Genomic DNA, 15,904 nt, shown 5'->3' on the forward strand with positions numbered 1-15,904 from the left:
TGACCCCCATTCTCTCTTTAACAACCAGGAGGATTTTGAGCACTAATGGTACTAATGGTGCACCCTCTTGCCCAAAAATCAATGAATTGGTATTTTTGTTGTCTGGTCAGATCTCCAAAGTATTTATAATCAACTGAGGCCATTATACTCCAATAAGCATTTAGTTGTTACTGTGAAAGTACTTTGATTCGTGGATACCAATTTTCGTGGATTATGGAACAAACACAAAGTCGTGGATTCTTGAACATGCGGTTGTTAGGTTTTCAGTATATACTTCATTGGAAATCTCTTTTTCGTTAGGATCCAAATTTCGTGGTTTGGCTTACACACGAAAACCACGAAAATTGGTACACCACGAACAATAATACTTTCACAGTAAAAGCCTGATTTTTTTCTCCGACGTAGTCGTTATAGTTTCGCTTTTTACCCTTTGACCTTAAAATCGTTCTTCTATAGAAATGCAATTTAAGTCTTCTGATCGCAATTTCTTTGATTGCCCAAATACTGATAACCTAGTGGTGTTTGAAAAAAAAAACTATCGAAATTGCGTGCCATTTGTTATTTCCTTGAATGAAATGTTAGAAATTAATATTAAAAAGAACAAAATTTTACTGCGTCGGCTATCTTTTGTTAAGGATAGTACTTGTTATTAAATGATCTTTATTGTGATTAACGGTTTGTCAATGGTTCACACAATTGGGAATGCCCAGAGGCATTTTTGAAAAAAAAAACTGATAATACCCTTGCAAACGGCGAGGGCCATATTAGTTCTTCATGTCAATACCGCGGCCATCGGGCAGTCCGATGTTTTTCGTGATACTAAATTATTTTGAGCCCCGTGCAGGTCCGGGTGTTAAAAGAATAGGCCTGCAGCAGCGCTAAGCTTGTCGTAAAAGGCGACTAAATAGTGCTCAGAACCCTAGCCGGGGGCTAGGGCGCTTTTCTCACAGAGCAACTGGGATGTGTGCCCCAGGTGGTTGAATGGGGTACCCCTGGCGTGTTACATGCTGGGGTTGTCAGGCTATGGTACGGAAAACCTGACCGCAAACCATAGTGGTGCACCGTGTTGGGAAAGATGCCACGTTCCTCGCACGTTAAAGAACCCTACTGTAGTATTCTCCCGGAGTAGGAACCATAGGGCTCCGCCACAGGAGGCTAAATTGCCCGACCCTACCCACCTCTCCCTATTTCCAGTGGCAATCAAAATTTGTCGACCCCTTTGTCCTTGTGTCCCATCCCTTTTTCATTTCATCATCATTTCATGTTCATTATATCATCAATTTCATTTTCATCGTCTGAATATAGCTGAAATATTGCTGCTCGGACGTTAAACCCCAACAAACAAACAAACAAACTAAATTATTTTGCAAATCATACATCAAATGAGTTGGTTGATTATTTAATTTACACTTCTTTGTTGAAGTACAACCAAGAAACACACCTATATTTGGATAGAGTAATGCACAGATGCATTCAAAATTTTATGCAATTATTTACCTTTGTTTCGAATGGTGTTATACATTTATGCAATGTATACTTTAATTTAAACAATACTTCCTTCACAGGATAACATGAGACTCTAATGCATGTTTGTTTTTGAAGGAGATCGTATAAGTGTCAACACAGCATTATAGTACAGGTGATTTATTGTAGGTAAAACGTCTAGTTTGGTTGGATCAAGGATCACTGGGTGTTATTTTTACCCTATATTAAGATTTGGAATTGAACCTTACTTCTAATACTCCTACATCCATTCAGGCTAACAAAACTCTATCGTAAGTATAGTAACGTTATGGATTAGTGTTTTGGTTCAATCTTCTCTAATTTATCTGCATGGGCTTACCGGTATTTTTCTATTTTACTTTTAGCATTTACTATCAGAAATTTAAAAAGAAGATTTGTACGAAAAAAAAACAAATTCGATTCCGGCTTGTCAACACTAATGATCACACCCTCATTTGCTCATTGCATGAGTTTATTCTGATGGGTCTATATGTTTGCAATAAATGTACATTTGACATAAGCAGTTAGTACACTTTTATACAATGTTTTCTATGTAAGTTTTTAAAGCAATAATGAAACCAATATATATAATTGAAGCAACTTATCATTAATTTGATTAATTAGCTATACCATCTTTATCCTTATGCATTGTACATGCATATACTTGTTTAGTTCCCTAACTGAGGGTAACCATGGTAAAATTGAAGCCCATATTCTGAAAGTCAAAGACGAAGATATATACGCTTTTTACTATATATGGTGGTAGTTGTTTTAGGGTTCCCCTGTATGCTCTAAAGTTGGCGAGATATTGTGACCAGGATGTCCGTCCTTCCGTCTGTCATTTAGTTCGTATTTCAGTCCGTCCTCCTGTTCGTCGGCGACATCTTTGCATTTATTTCTCACACATTCTTTTTACAAAAGCAGGAAAGTTTTCAGCTATGAGTGGTTGCTAATTTGAACTTTGATCCCAATGACTTTGATGTTTCGCATTTCTCTCGGACAAAGATACAGGTTAAGGGTACTGATTTTGTTTTCACTGATGCACTACTGAATTAATTTCATAGAAACTTTCATATAAGTTTATAAAATCATATAATTATATTGTGATCTTGCGATAAATTTGTGGTTCCTGTATGATATTTACACCTTTTAGTTTTATATTTAAGTATACGTATTGCTTTAGCTGAGAATCATGCAATTTATGATTCGTGGTTGGAAAGCCTATATATTTTAATTTTTGATTATTTTGTTTTATTTTGATAGTAAACATAAATTAGCATGTGGCTTTTCATATAACCTCTGTTCATATGGTATATGAATTAGAAGGAATTTACCATCAGGAGATAACTCTGCAAATAACACTGAAATACAATAGAAAATATTGAAATTTCAATGTAAATTATCTCTTCGGAACAAACAGATTTCAAAGAATGATTATGTATTTCATCATATAGGCCCATAAAACAACTTAATAACAAAAATAAAAATGTGCACCCTTTATCGCATGTTAAAGAATTTGTATTATTCTAACAAAGACTACTGCTTTAAATATAAGAAATGCCGTGTTTATTTCAGGTCTACTCTCCTGTTATTATCTACTTTTTGGTGATTTATTCTTTGTTTTACTTCTTGAACAATAACAATTTAAATATATATTTAACCACCATAAGAGAAAAAAAACGTTTTTACGTGGGCATAAATAAGCTAAAACAATATTAAATGTTTTAATGCACCGACAAGCATACCTTTATATCAAGATAAAACCATGATATATTATACCATCAAATAATAACGGGGTTGGTTCTACTTTATATTTGAAGGTTTAAGTTCAATGTCAACAATGTCGTAACTTAAGGGTACACTCTCATCGATTGTGTATTTATTTGAGAGAGTTTTTGAATTACACAATTTATTTCTGCTGAGGCGACATGTTAAATATTTTAAAACCATTGATTCTTTTCTGATACTTCAGGTTATCTTACAGACATTGTTATATACTTTATTAAGGTAATATATTCTGTCACCGAATTTTCACCGATTTTAGACATGCACGTCCAAATTTGTTGTTATGTAAGATATTCAAATAACAAATTATATCATTGGTTTATTGTATAGTTCTGTGATTGAAACTTTGTTGACAGTGTCTTATTACTTCTCATATAATATTGAATTTTGCTAGTATTCAGAACAAATAAAATAAAAATTATAAAAATTCACACGACTTGACACACACTGAATTCGCTCTTCCCTACATTTAAATGGCAAAAACCAAGTGTTTTATTATCTTAATTCAGTTTTATATGTGTACTGTGCTAAAACACATTCATATGACTATAAATGCATGTCTAGTATGTTTTTCTTATACTGGTTAGCATCATTTATAATTAAGTCGCCAAAACGAAGTTTTCGCTCCGTTTCTTCTTCTTCTTCTTCTTCTTCTTCTTCTTCTTCTTATTATTATTATTATTATTATTATGCTTCTTCTTCTGCACGTAAAGATGTCCTGGCGATTTCTCGGAGACCGTTTATTCGATTCATACCAATCTTATCTCAAAAATCAAGCATGCTCAGGGGGTGTGCATGCCACTTCCGGAATTTCAAAATGGCTGCCATTTTCAAAATGGCCGCAAAACAAAACCCGGAAAAATGAAAAAAAAATCTATAAAATTAGTGGAACTTGTTAATTAAATAAAAATGACTCAGAAGGCTATTCTAGACTTGCTGACATCAAAGGCGTAAACATTTTTTTTTTTAGAAAGCCGCCATTTTTTTCAAAATGGCCGCAAAAATCGGCAAAATTTCAACATTGTTCGATTTCAATGAAAATCGATATCTAGGGTGAACATGACATTCTAAATTTTGTCAAAAGCCGCCATTTTTTACACCAAAATAGATTTTCTCAAGAAAGGATCAACGTAAAAATTTTAAAAAATACATTGCTGAATAGTTAATTAGGTTTTTTATGCATATTCAACCAATGATTGTAAAATAAACTGCACGTATTTGTTAAGGCAAGATATAAACTTCTATCATAGATTTTAAAATACCTACCCGGTTTCAAAACATGAGGACTTTTATTGACGGAGGATGTTACCGTATTACACGGAGACACAGATATACACGCACAACAACTGTATACAGTACAACATCATTTGTAAGGTTTACAGACCTCCTCAGCAACAGTGGGAACAGATTCATACAGCCAGGCAAAGAACCTAAAGATAAAACGACAACAGGTATAATATATAAATGATGAAATATCTTTAAAATTAGAGTGTACCGTTGAGCAGGGCAATCCCATATCCGCAATAAAAGCGACATCTGACAATATTTCTCCTACACTAATTTCAATGATATTTTATAGTTTTGTACATTTTTATCTTGATGAGGTTTAAAATGTCTCGTAACGTTTGTCATTTAACCAAGCGGTAATAGTAAGGTTTACCGCTAGCGTTGGAGCTCCACTGTGAGTCTCAGGTCTTAATAATGATACATCGGCCAGTTGATTTTTATATAATTTCGATCTTATTAATAATAATTTCGTTCAAATGTTGTCGCAAATATACTACTTCCTTGGAAGTGTGGCCCAACCTGTTATCTCTCTTTGCAAAGTAATGTACTTTGGTTTATCATATAGTTATTTACCGTTGGATTAAGGGTTGCGCATGCATTTTATTGTATAATATCGTTCATACAATCGACCGAGGAATTTAAAAAGAAATACAACACAATGACTGTAGTTATCTCCCTAGAATTAAAGTACAAATTCATAAAAAAAAATTAGACAGTGCCAATGGTAGGTGTGATTCAAGATGTAGAAAAACCCACCATATAAACGTTGCTTCTTCCAACTACATACGCCATTCTTTAAAATAACTATAGTCGTTTCTGCATATAGAATTGTATCTTGGAGAAAATCATCCATTCATCTTCAACTTAAGTAATATTCTGTGCAAGAATAAGGCAGTGTGTGAATTATGGTGGGGAAAACATGAAATCGTATTCAGAATGTTACCTGAAATGCAGAAATGCATTTATTTCTTTCTTTAATTACCAATATTTCGAGGTTTAAATCGAATTGTCATTTCATCCTCAAAGGGAGATCATTCAGACATTTCCCGCCATCATAACTTTGAACCCGCTTTTTTACATCGTACAGATTCCAGCACGTAATAAATTAAATAAACAAGGCCAAGAAAGATGAGTTTTTTTGTGGGTATTGACTTGAACGAATCTCACCTATCTGATTTTTGTAAAGACAGCTACTTAGATATTATAGTCATTTTTTTTCATGTGAATATACAATCTTAAGAAAAACACTATTTCTTTATTCATGGCATTGGTTCTAATATCTTTCTTGAGATACATGTACTAATTTCAGGACGTCTCCTTTAATTATGGTTTGTACAAATGTCCTACCTGCATGTCGTTTGTGTATGAAGTAAAGAAAATTCCATCTTTTATGTATGCACTTACCAATAATATCAGTACACCGATTCTTTTCTCTTTATTTTTAGCTCAAAACCCCCCAACGAATCCAGACCTTGAAGTAAAGGCCGTTAAGTTTAACATTCGAGAAAATAGCAAAAAGCATAAGACTGATGAATACTACTTGTGTGAAACGAACAAAAGTCTTGTTATCAGACGGGGGCAAACCTTTGACATTGTAATCGAGTTTAACAAAGATTATGATTCAGAAAAACACGACTTAAGATTGGTTTTCTTGGCAGGTAAGAATTTGTTTGAAAAAACGTACAACCCAGTCATGCTAGTCATTAGAAATGACATTCAGTCATTTTGTTATGCGCCAGGATAATATACCAAAAGCTCGTTTTATAAAATGGAACATGAATACAATGTACAGCGCAAACATTGAAGATGTTTATGTTTTTAAAATAGTTGATAGTTTCCTTGGGTATTTTACTGGTTACTTGAAAAATGATAAACTTTACCTGTTGGCTAATCCGTATCAGCGTTTTAATGTATCATGCATTTCTTTTCAATTTCTTTGAATATTCATACTTTATACAAGATATGTCGCATTATAATCTTCCAAATTTGTACGGTAACTCTCACCAGACAAAACCATTGTATGTGCTGTAAGATGTATCTAAATGGCAAATTCCTGAATCACTTTATAGGTTATTTATTTCCTGGTTACAACCAACGTTAGATGTTAGCCTAATATATGTCTCTTTTATAATCATAATGTGAAGCTCAGTTCACAACGCCAAATATAGCTAGAAATAAAAACACACCACTCATATATCATTGGCAATATTTCCAAACAAATGAGGCTTTGAAAAGAAGAATAATGAATTTGTGAACGATAGCCACGTTTAACAGGTAAAACAGGAACTAAATACAAATAAAATATGAATAAAACGTCAGTATAGAAGATAAAACTGGCAATCACTACCACAGAGACCAGGTGCCCTTCAAAATTGATCTTGAACATTATGAGATATGAAAATTGCTAAAACGAAAAGCAGTTGAAAACATTGTAATGGTGACTAACCAATGCGGGTTTTGGCATTCATTCCAAAGGGTTGGGTAGTCCCAAGATAGCTGATGATACGCTGTTCTAAGAACTTTCGTTGTTTTTCGCCTGAACACGTTTTCAAAAGAACAGTTGCTTTCATGTCGTCAACTATGTGGTTTTGCTTCCCGAAGATGTTCAACGACTGGACAAACCTGTCCATTGGTGATGCTTTGCTTGTGTTCTACAAAACGACCACCCAAACTGCGTGGACGACGTTTTTTGAAGTATATGTGAAACCATCTATTAATTCAAAGACGTTAGCCGACCGGAGATCTCATCAGTATCTCAAGTAAAAGAGAGCAGGTCGAACAGCGTGTTGGCTTACAGTGCCGTATACCTCTGCAAATGACAGGGGGCGTCTAATGGCACTCTCGAAAGAACTCGTAGCCAGGTGCGCTTTTAGACTCTTTCCTTTTCTATAGGCAGTAAATCGTTGAATACTGACGACATGTATTTGTCTCCAAGAACAATGAATTTAAAGTTGCGAATCAGGATGTTCTGGATTGCAAAATTGTGAGGATGATATGTTAAGACCAAAGGAACACTGTCACTTGTGTTTTTCATACTCTTTTCCATAGGCTCAGATCTCATAACTTGGGAAACTGACGTGATCGCTCGATCCAGAACATTGAAAATAGCTGTACTCACTGCGTATACAGTTGTGGTGTTAAGAGGCAAGAGTTGGTCTTACCCTGAATAAATAACAACCGCTCAATGAACTTCCTTTTGTAGTTAACTGGAAAATTGAGGAGCCAATGAATCTAAACCTTCTTGTCAATTGTCTAGTTAGTTCATAGAGGTGGTTGTTATCTAATCAATGGAAGACTAACTCTATCCTCACCATCATTGTATGGGTTATTACAAGTGAGTGAATTCAAAACTGTTATGTTTCTATCACAGGTAATAATCCATCTCCAACAAAAGGAACCAGAGTGGCTTTAGTTCTCTCAGACAAGGATAAAGAAAAGGAATGGGGAGCTTGGATAATAAACAAGGAGGATAAGAGACTGACAGTCCGGGTTAATACACCCCCATCCTGTTACATAGGAATATGGTCTTTGCAGATAGAAACACTGAAGAAAGCAGAAAAAGGAACTATCGTCTTTGAGTATACCCACGATCAAGATATCTACGTTCTGTTTAATCCTTGGTGTAAAGGCTAGTACTCCTTACATTCTAGAAATCTAGTAAATGAAATATTCATGTAAACTAAGAGGCAGATTAAATCCATTTACGCATTTACCAGAATTAAATTTATTTACCCGCATGGTATAATCTTCCAAACATAGAAACTTGGAAAAAAATCAGTGAAAACCGATATTTTACAACCGCAAATGCAACAAATAATAGAGGACGAAGTCCTCATATTTGTAAATTATACGAATTTAACCTTTGGACTTAGAAGCACTGAGAGTCCGATTTTAGTCTGACCGGAGTTAACCTGATGAGGGTACATTTGTATACTGGAAACCTAAATGAATAACATAAGTACGTGTTGTAAAAATTCCAGTCGTCAACCAGTAATACGGAGTACGGGTCTAACTAGTTTCGTATCTTTAACCAAACAAAATGTTTATAGCTCACACCCTTAAAGTTATATAAAGTTATGAAGAAAAATAAATCCTAGTTAATGTACAACGTTTATTCTTTTTTTAATATACTAACTTTTAACTTCGTACTCTGACTGGTTACATCTGTATCACATCTTAATACTTCATATTAATTCAATGTTTTTTATTTGTTTACTATGATGAATTATTCTGGTATACCACCCTTCCTTCTGGAATACGACGAACTCCAACCGCAAATATTTTTTATTCTTTCCGTTCTGCTCTAGATCTCCGTTTTTTATACTTCCGGTAAGGAACAACTCAGACTCTCGCTACACAGTAGAAAAACCTCGGACGCACTAGTGGGAAGTTGTCCCATCTGATTCTAAAATTCTAACTGAACTGGTTGAATTTTTTCCCCAATTATTTTTTTCCTTAGTTCCTCTCTTCACGCAAATTCTTATAAAAGTGAAATAAATTTTCTTTATTTCTAGTGATATCTAACGAAAACTCTTAGCGCCACCTGATGGGTGGAACTTTTTTGCTCCGCGTATCAATTATATACCTCTTTTTTTTAATTTATATTGGTAAAAAAACCTGAATGCATTACAAGTATTTACCATTTTTACATAGATGACACGGTATATTTTCCTAAGACTGATCAGCTGAACGAATACATTCTGAACGATACCGGGAAAATATACACTGGTAACGGTAAACAAATAAACGGAAAGAAATGGAATTTTGGGCAGGTAAATTTATCATCTTATTAATACTGTATCGATTATGTTGGTGTGTAGTTTAGTAAACTACAAAATCTGGTTTATCTCTATAGGGAATGCATGTGCCAAGTCGGCCCATTACCCTTTATCTTGAGATTTTCTGTTGAATTGACTTTCCATTTTTCTGACGCAGTCGGTATTGAGTTCGCTTTAACATCACGTGATATCCATACGGTATTTTAGTTTGAGCAATAAAGAATAAGTCAACAAAAATGACATTTAATTGTTTGTGTACATATTATCGTGTCCCAACATTGCATTGTAATTAATACATCATGTACTTTTATTTCTTTAGTTTGAAGAAAATATATTAGAATGCGCAATGTATCTCCTTAACAACAACATCTCGTCATGGACAGTAAGAGGTGATCCAGTTAAAATATCTAGGAAATTATCAGCTTCGGTAAAAATTATGAATTAATGTACTGTTTTTACTTTAAAGCTTATTGAGACTAAAATCATGCCCAAAGAAAAAGGCGTACAATACAAAATGTCTGTAAGAATAACAAATAGTTTTTGCCACTTGTCCGACAAATGACAAAGTTTGTGTGTTACATCATGAAACCCAATAAGTCTTTCAGATAGAAATTCCAAGGAGGAAGTGCACAATGGCCTGATGTGTTGAATTTATGTGAAAGTTTCATTATTTGAATTCGATTCTGCATATTCATAGAAGTTGCAGATGGTAATTGAAGACGGGTAGACCACGGACGTACGGAAAGATTACTATATACTCCGGGTCTTTCTTTTCAAAGCAAGGGTATAAAATGTTCTAGATAGCGATCTTGTCGCTCATAAGAACTGAAAACCGCTAGTCAAAACTTAACTGATGCTGAATAAGTGTATAATATATCTTTTGAACATATTACTAATAATCGGAAACCATATTGTTTTGTTATCTCGTTAAGAAAAATCTTATTTTGTCGAAACTCAGTCAATAATATCGGAGTTGAACCCATTTATCTAGTGCAAATTAAAGGTTTGCCATCTAGAAATTTCCCTGTAAGATATTCATCCCAAATATAAATCAAATAATTTTATTTTACCATATTCTGAACTGGTGACCCGCATGCTTAATTTTTCTTTGAAATATAATACATATAGTGTGTTCACTGTTCAAACTGTTGGTTTGTATTATTTTGAAGGTTAATTCTCAGGATGATAATGGTGTTTTGGTTGGAAACTGGTCGGGTGACTATAATGGTGGAAAATCGCCTTTGGCATGGACCGGAAGTATAGCCATATTGAACGAATATTACAAAACAAAAGAGCCCGTATGCTTTGGACAGTGTTGGGTGTTCTCTGGAGTAGTAACTACATGTATGTATACAATAAAGCTCTTTTCTGTGCGTACTTAAAATGTAAAGCGCCTCACTCCGTAAACCCCGATGAAAACTATTTACATTGTACTGTACCAGAAGTCAGATAGCGTCGATTTTTTTACGAAATTTGAAATATTGCTTGCGGTAGAACTTCCATCTTCTTTAGTTGCATGGTTTTATAAGTACTTCATGGATTTGTATTTTATTCGCATTTAGATGAATTCAGTTCTAATGCTGCAAATGAGATGTTACTTCTTAAGACACGTGTTCACGTGCACGTGTTAAATTCACAATATTTATTTTTTGTTGACATCTTACCGCACAAAGTAAAGACTGAGATGATACAAATGCAAATAAATAATGCATTTACATACACTTAGTTAACTTCACTCTATGGGCATATTGTATAATGAAAATTACAATGGGTTAATAGAAATATGTGAAAATGTGTCGTTTTGCATCTTTTCAGTGTGCAGAGCGATAGGTATTCCAGCCCGGAGTGTCACTAACTTTAGCTCTGCTCATGATAGTGACGGATCAATATCAATTGATACATTTTGGTCGGAATCTGGAGAACCGTTGGAGAAACTTAACACTGATTCAATTTGGTAACTACAATATTGACGAAATTGTTGTCATTGAATTAATTAATTCTGTCTATTTCATGCGAATGTCTTTATCAGAGAACATTGACAACCGAAATACTCCCCATATCATATATCGCAAATAATGACAACATTTAAAGTTTAAATTTATTTATATATATTTTTTTTAATTTTTAATTTATTTTTTTTTCTTAAGTTTTTTTTCTTTTGGAAGCTATATAACCATCACAAAGCAAATTTTGATTTACCATGTCTACATTTCTAAAGGAATTTCCATGTATGGAATGACGTTTGGATGGCAAGGCCAGACTTGCCAGACGGTTATGGTGGATGGCAGGCTATTGATGCAACTCCTCAGGAAGCCAGTGACGGTAACGTATATTATATATCAAACAGTGGACTCTATCACTTTATATATCACAATTAGCTTTTTTCCCATATGAATATATCAAATTACCCATCTTTTTCTAGGCTGGATATTATTTCATTCTTTTTTTTTCATTTGTTAAGTATCCTACTAAGTTTGACTACTGATTAGGCTAATCACCGATCTAGAGTTTGTTTTTCATAAACAAGTAAATATTGGAACCAATGTTAATCACAACAGGCGTTTATTGTTGTGGTCCTGCATCTATTGAGGCCATCAGACGAGGTGAGGTTCATATGCCTTATGATACACCCTTTGTGTTTGCCGAGGTTAATGCTGACAGAGTGAACTGGGAGGTGAATCCTTACGGCGATATACAGAATGTAGGACTTGAAAAACGGAAGTGAGTTGATATATTCCACAAACTATGTTTATACATACATGCTAAACAGTAGATTTTTATTTAAGTTCTAATATATAAATATATCAGACAGGAGGTGATTCATTCCTATTCAGATACAATTACATTATGCAAACAATACATTTTCCATACTTTGAGTTCTAAAGAAATTCTCAAAAACTTTCTTTCTGCAGCTTATTATAATCTTTCTTCACCCTTATCCTTACCCATGAGCGAACCTCTAGCTTTACCAGAGTACTGAGTATATATACAATGTATAAAGTACTGCAAATGTTCTCTCTACATTGTAACAATTTTAGTGTGGGCATGAAAATCAGTACTAAACTGCCTAAGGGTGAGACGGGCAAGCCAGAGAGTTTCTGTTACGATATACAAAGAGAAGATGTCACACGTCTGTATAAACACAAAGAAGGTAGGTGACAATAATGGCATGTATTGGTTACAAGCAAAACGTGTATTTCAGATTTAAAGACCACAAACGTGAATATGAAAAATAAGTTTTAGTTTAATGGAAGTGCCGTTTCATTGATATTAATCTTATCCCTTTTTACATTAATTAGGTTAATGATTTAATTGATATATTTTTTTTCGTATTGTTGACAAACATAGGTTCAGATGAAGAAAGAGCTGCAGTTATACGAGCGAATCAAGAGTCAACAAGGAAGGGCATATATGACGAAGGAAAACAATCGGTTAGTAAATTATATTTATATATATGAATGCAAATGCTCCTTGAAAATTGCTAACAAATTGATCAGAAAAAATATGGTTTTGTATTTTGTACTACGTGAAATGCTGTCAGATATGCTAGTTTAATTTTTTTTTCTTTTTTTCTTTTTTCTTTTTGCTTATTCATACCTTGTTACACGAAAACATTTTAGTTGTTATGTCCGTCCCATACAGTAACAGGATCGTTTGCAAACTCTGTACAATTATTGAATATCATAAATTACAGTTCAAGTTTGAATTTCAGTTTGATCGGATTTTTACACCTAAATTAACAGTCATTTTTATCCACACACACCCCTCCCACCCACACACTAAAATTTGTTGATAAATTGGAATAAACTTTCTTTGACTATTAAGAGTTGTATAAGTATTTTTTCCATACACAGTTTAAATGTCATTTTCAGTTTTTTTTCCCGCAATTTTATTGTTGGACGAATTACAGTTTCCATTTTTTTGGAAATGTGAATAGGCATTTATTTTTAATGAAAGGGGAATTTTGAAAAAATGTCCTATTAGTTGTCTTTTTTGTTTTTGATTTATTTTTGTTAATTTTCATTTTGTTTGTTTTGTTTAGTTGCTTATAGGTTATAGTTTTCTGGACTTATTTTAGCCAAACACGTTATTGTTTTAATAGTGATACAACTTAATATTCTTCGATTTCACTATTTGCTCCGTAGGACGTTGACTTTGAGTTGGTTGATAAAGAAACTGTCCCCTATGGTAACAGTTATGAAGTTGTTTTAAGAGTCAACAATAAGAGTGATCAGCCTCGAACAATATCTGGATGTATCAGTAATAGCAGTATACATTACACTGGAGTACCTGCTAATACAATAAAGACAACTCCCATCAAAAACGAAGTCATTCCACCAAAAACTCGTATGTATGAAACCTAAGACTATGGTTCATAATACAGTTTGTACTAGATTTGTACACTGGGAATCAGTGTCTTTAATTTCTCACGAAACAGACAAGAAAATTCCTATTTTTAGTCGTACGAGATTTCATTGCTTATCTTGTCCACGGGTTGAGGCGGAACACATGCGCTTTCCCGTAAAAAAAATGACACAATTGAATAAAGAGTTAATTAAAATGAAAGGTAATTATTCAAATATTCCAACGATGTATGTTACGATGTGTCTTTAATTCATTCACATCGTGTTTATTATGCCCCTCGATACTTAGTTGGACAAGTTGCTATTTCTAATTATCCAACAGAAGAGTCCTTTTGAACCTGTTCAACCTACATATTTCCTTGATTTCCATATTGTATTGTTGTTTGATAAGTTATGTTTCCTCTTTCTTTCTCCTTTGTCCAAACTGTATTTTATGATCACAATCCAATAAACTGTAGTAGTTCAAGTTTTCGATTTTTCTTTGTAGTATTTTAATCAATTTGTTTAAGGTAAGGATATATCAATGAAAGTGACATTTGAAGAGTATTTTCCCCTGTTGGTGGATCAATGTCATCTGAAAATATCCTGTATGTGTAGAGTGTTGGAAACAAAACATACCTACGTCAGCCAAGATACCTTTAGACTTATAAAACCAGACATTGTCATCAAGGTAACTATTGACAAGATAATATTTTGTTTCTATAATGAGGCACTCTGGAATTAGATTAATTGGATTAAAGGATAACCATACATATTATGTTTGAATAACTAACCAATGGATACCTGATTTTTCTCGTAAGAGACTTTTTAACTGTATAACATTTGAATGTTTTTGACCTCTTCTCATACGGATATAGTGAATAAAACACAAAAAGACGAAAAAAAAATTAGGCAATTCTATGCTAACATCAAATGAAATATACAAGTGCTGTCCGGTGGTTAAAATGAATAAGTAATGCATTTAGTTTTAGGATACCTGATATGATTATCCTTTCTTTCATTCTATTTTCTACACTGTAAGATTGCTTTTAGTAATCGTAATATCTTAAGCAATAGTATGATTAGGCAGAGTAAACGTTTAGGTAGTATGCATTTGTTGTGACTTTCTATATGTTAGGTTCCTAGTACAGGCAAAGTTGGACAAAAAATGGTGGCTGAAATATCCTTCACGAATCCATTGCCATGCGCGCTGACCTACTGTGAGCTAACAGTGGAAGGACCGGGATTACAAAACCCACTAGTCATCAACCAAGGGTATGTAGATATATTACGTCAAACATGATGAGATACAGCGGAATGCAATACTAGTAAACGATTTATTCACAGCCAAAATATTAAGAAATCTAAAAATAAAAATGAAATTAAGATCATGAAATGAAACACTTTAAAATGTTACTTAAAATTAGGTTTGCATTTTTCTATACAAATCAGCAACTTATAACAGAATCAGCTCGGAATGGACTTTTATATGCGTTATTAATTTTATGTAAGACAACGTTTCGTCAATTATACGGAAAGAGTTGAACTACATGTACTAGGTTATGACTGTTTACATTTGTTAAAACTTTTCAAAGAATATATAAAGTTTTATACACATGCATGGTCTCTGTCATTGATAATTGACCCCTGCATTTCTTTGTTTTAGGCGAGTACATGGTGGTAAAACTTTCAAAACGTCTACAGCTTTTGTACCACGTAAACCGGGATTGAAAGAACTTGTAGTGTCATTCAGTTCTAAGGAGATGTCAATGGTCGAAGGTTCCTGTGAAATAACTGTCAGTTCTTAATTTTGCTGACTAGACTAATGTTTCTATGATAATTGTAATATAACACAGGAAAATTTATCAATTAATGTCAAATACATAGATGCTTAAAATGTAACGTTTTAAATAATCATGCTTCTTGTTAATGAAATAAAGTTTGTCCATTGTAGTTATGATATAAATACAAATAAATTTACTAATGGCAAGACAGTTATATGAATGTAACCAGATTATCGGGCAATACGATTAATACGATTTATATCAGTTAGAGTCTGTTCAATATGTCAAGACAAGTCCACAATACACACAATTCATTTATCGAATTTAAAAGTCTTTAAATGAATCCTTTGATTGAACCTGTTGTAACTTCTTGACAATATTTTACGGTAATTTGAAAAAAAACCAGATATTTCAAGAGACAGTT

General features: G+C 33.5%; 1 protein-coding gene across 3 annotated transcripts; it reads left to right on the forward strand.

The window, feature by feature from the left end:
- Positions 1-1,276: 1,276 nt before the first annotated feature.
- On the forward strand, positions 1,277-15,686 carry LOC148616319 (protein-glutamine gamma-glutamyltransferase K-like). Of its 3 annotated transcripts, XM_088583230.1 has the most exons (17): positions 1,645-1,775; positions 3,476-3,510; positions 4,539-4,739; positions 6,021-6,233; positions 7,946-8,203; positions 9,229-9,347; positions 9,673-9,780; positions 10,523-10,697; positions 11,169-11,307; positions 11,572-11,675; positions 11,912-12,074; positions 12,392-12,504; positions 12,702-12,784; positions 13,499-13,700; positions 14,227-14,387; positions 14,835-14,971; positions 15,363-15,686. In XM_088583230.1, exons 3-17 carry the CDS (start codon positions 4,568-4,570, stop codon positions 15,502-15,504), a joined length of 2,289 nt encoding a protein of 762 aa, XP_088439356.1. In that variant the 5' UTR covers positions 1,645-1,775; positions 3,476-3,510; positions 4,539-4,567; the 3' UTR covers positions 15,505-15,686. The 3 variants fall into 3 exon arrangements, with proteins under 3 accessions (XP_088439355.1, XP_088439353.1, XP_088439356.1); XM_088583229.1 differs by lacking the exons at positions 1,645-1,775; positions 3,476-3,510 and adding an exon at positions 1,277-1,639; XM_088583227.1 differs by lacking the exon at positions 3,476-3,510 and having other exon boundaries at positions 1,637-1,775.
- The last annotated feature ends 218 nt before the right edge of the window (positions 15,687-15,904 follow it).

This window comes from Perna viridis, chromosome 5 (genome assembly GCF_037379345.1).
Source record: "Perna viridis isolate PV_CMFRI_1.1 ecotype Kerala chromosome 5, ASM3737934v1, whole genome shotgun sequence".
Classification (NCBI taxonomy): domain Eukaryota; kingdom Metazoa; phylum Mollusca; class Bivalvia; order Mytilida; family Mytilidae; genus Perna; species Perna viridis.

What these genes read in the sequence shown, in the direction of transcription:
- LOC148616319 (XM_088583229.1), top strand. Translation starts at nt 4,568, where the DNA reads ATGAGGACTTTTATTGACGGAGGATGTTACCGTATTACACGGAGACAC. An exon ending in ATGACGAAGGAAAACAATCG is followed by an intron (nt 12,785 to 13,498) that starts GTTAGTAAATTA and finishes TTTGCTCCGTAG; the next exon opens with GACGTTGACTTTGAGTTGGT. An exon ending in AACCAGACATTGTCATCAAG is followed by an intron (nt 14,388 to 14,834) that starts GTAACTATTGAC and finishes TCTATATGTTAG; the next exon opens with GTTCCTAGTACAGGCAAAGT.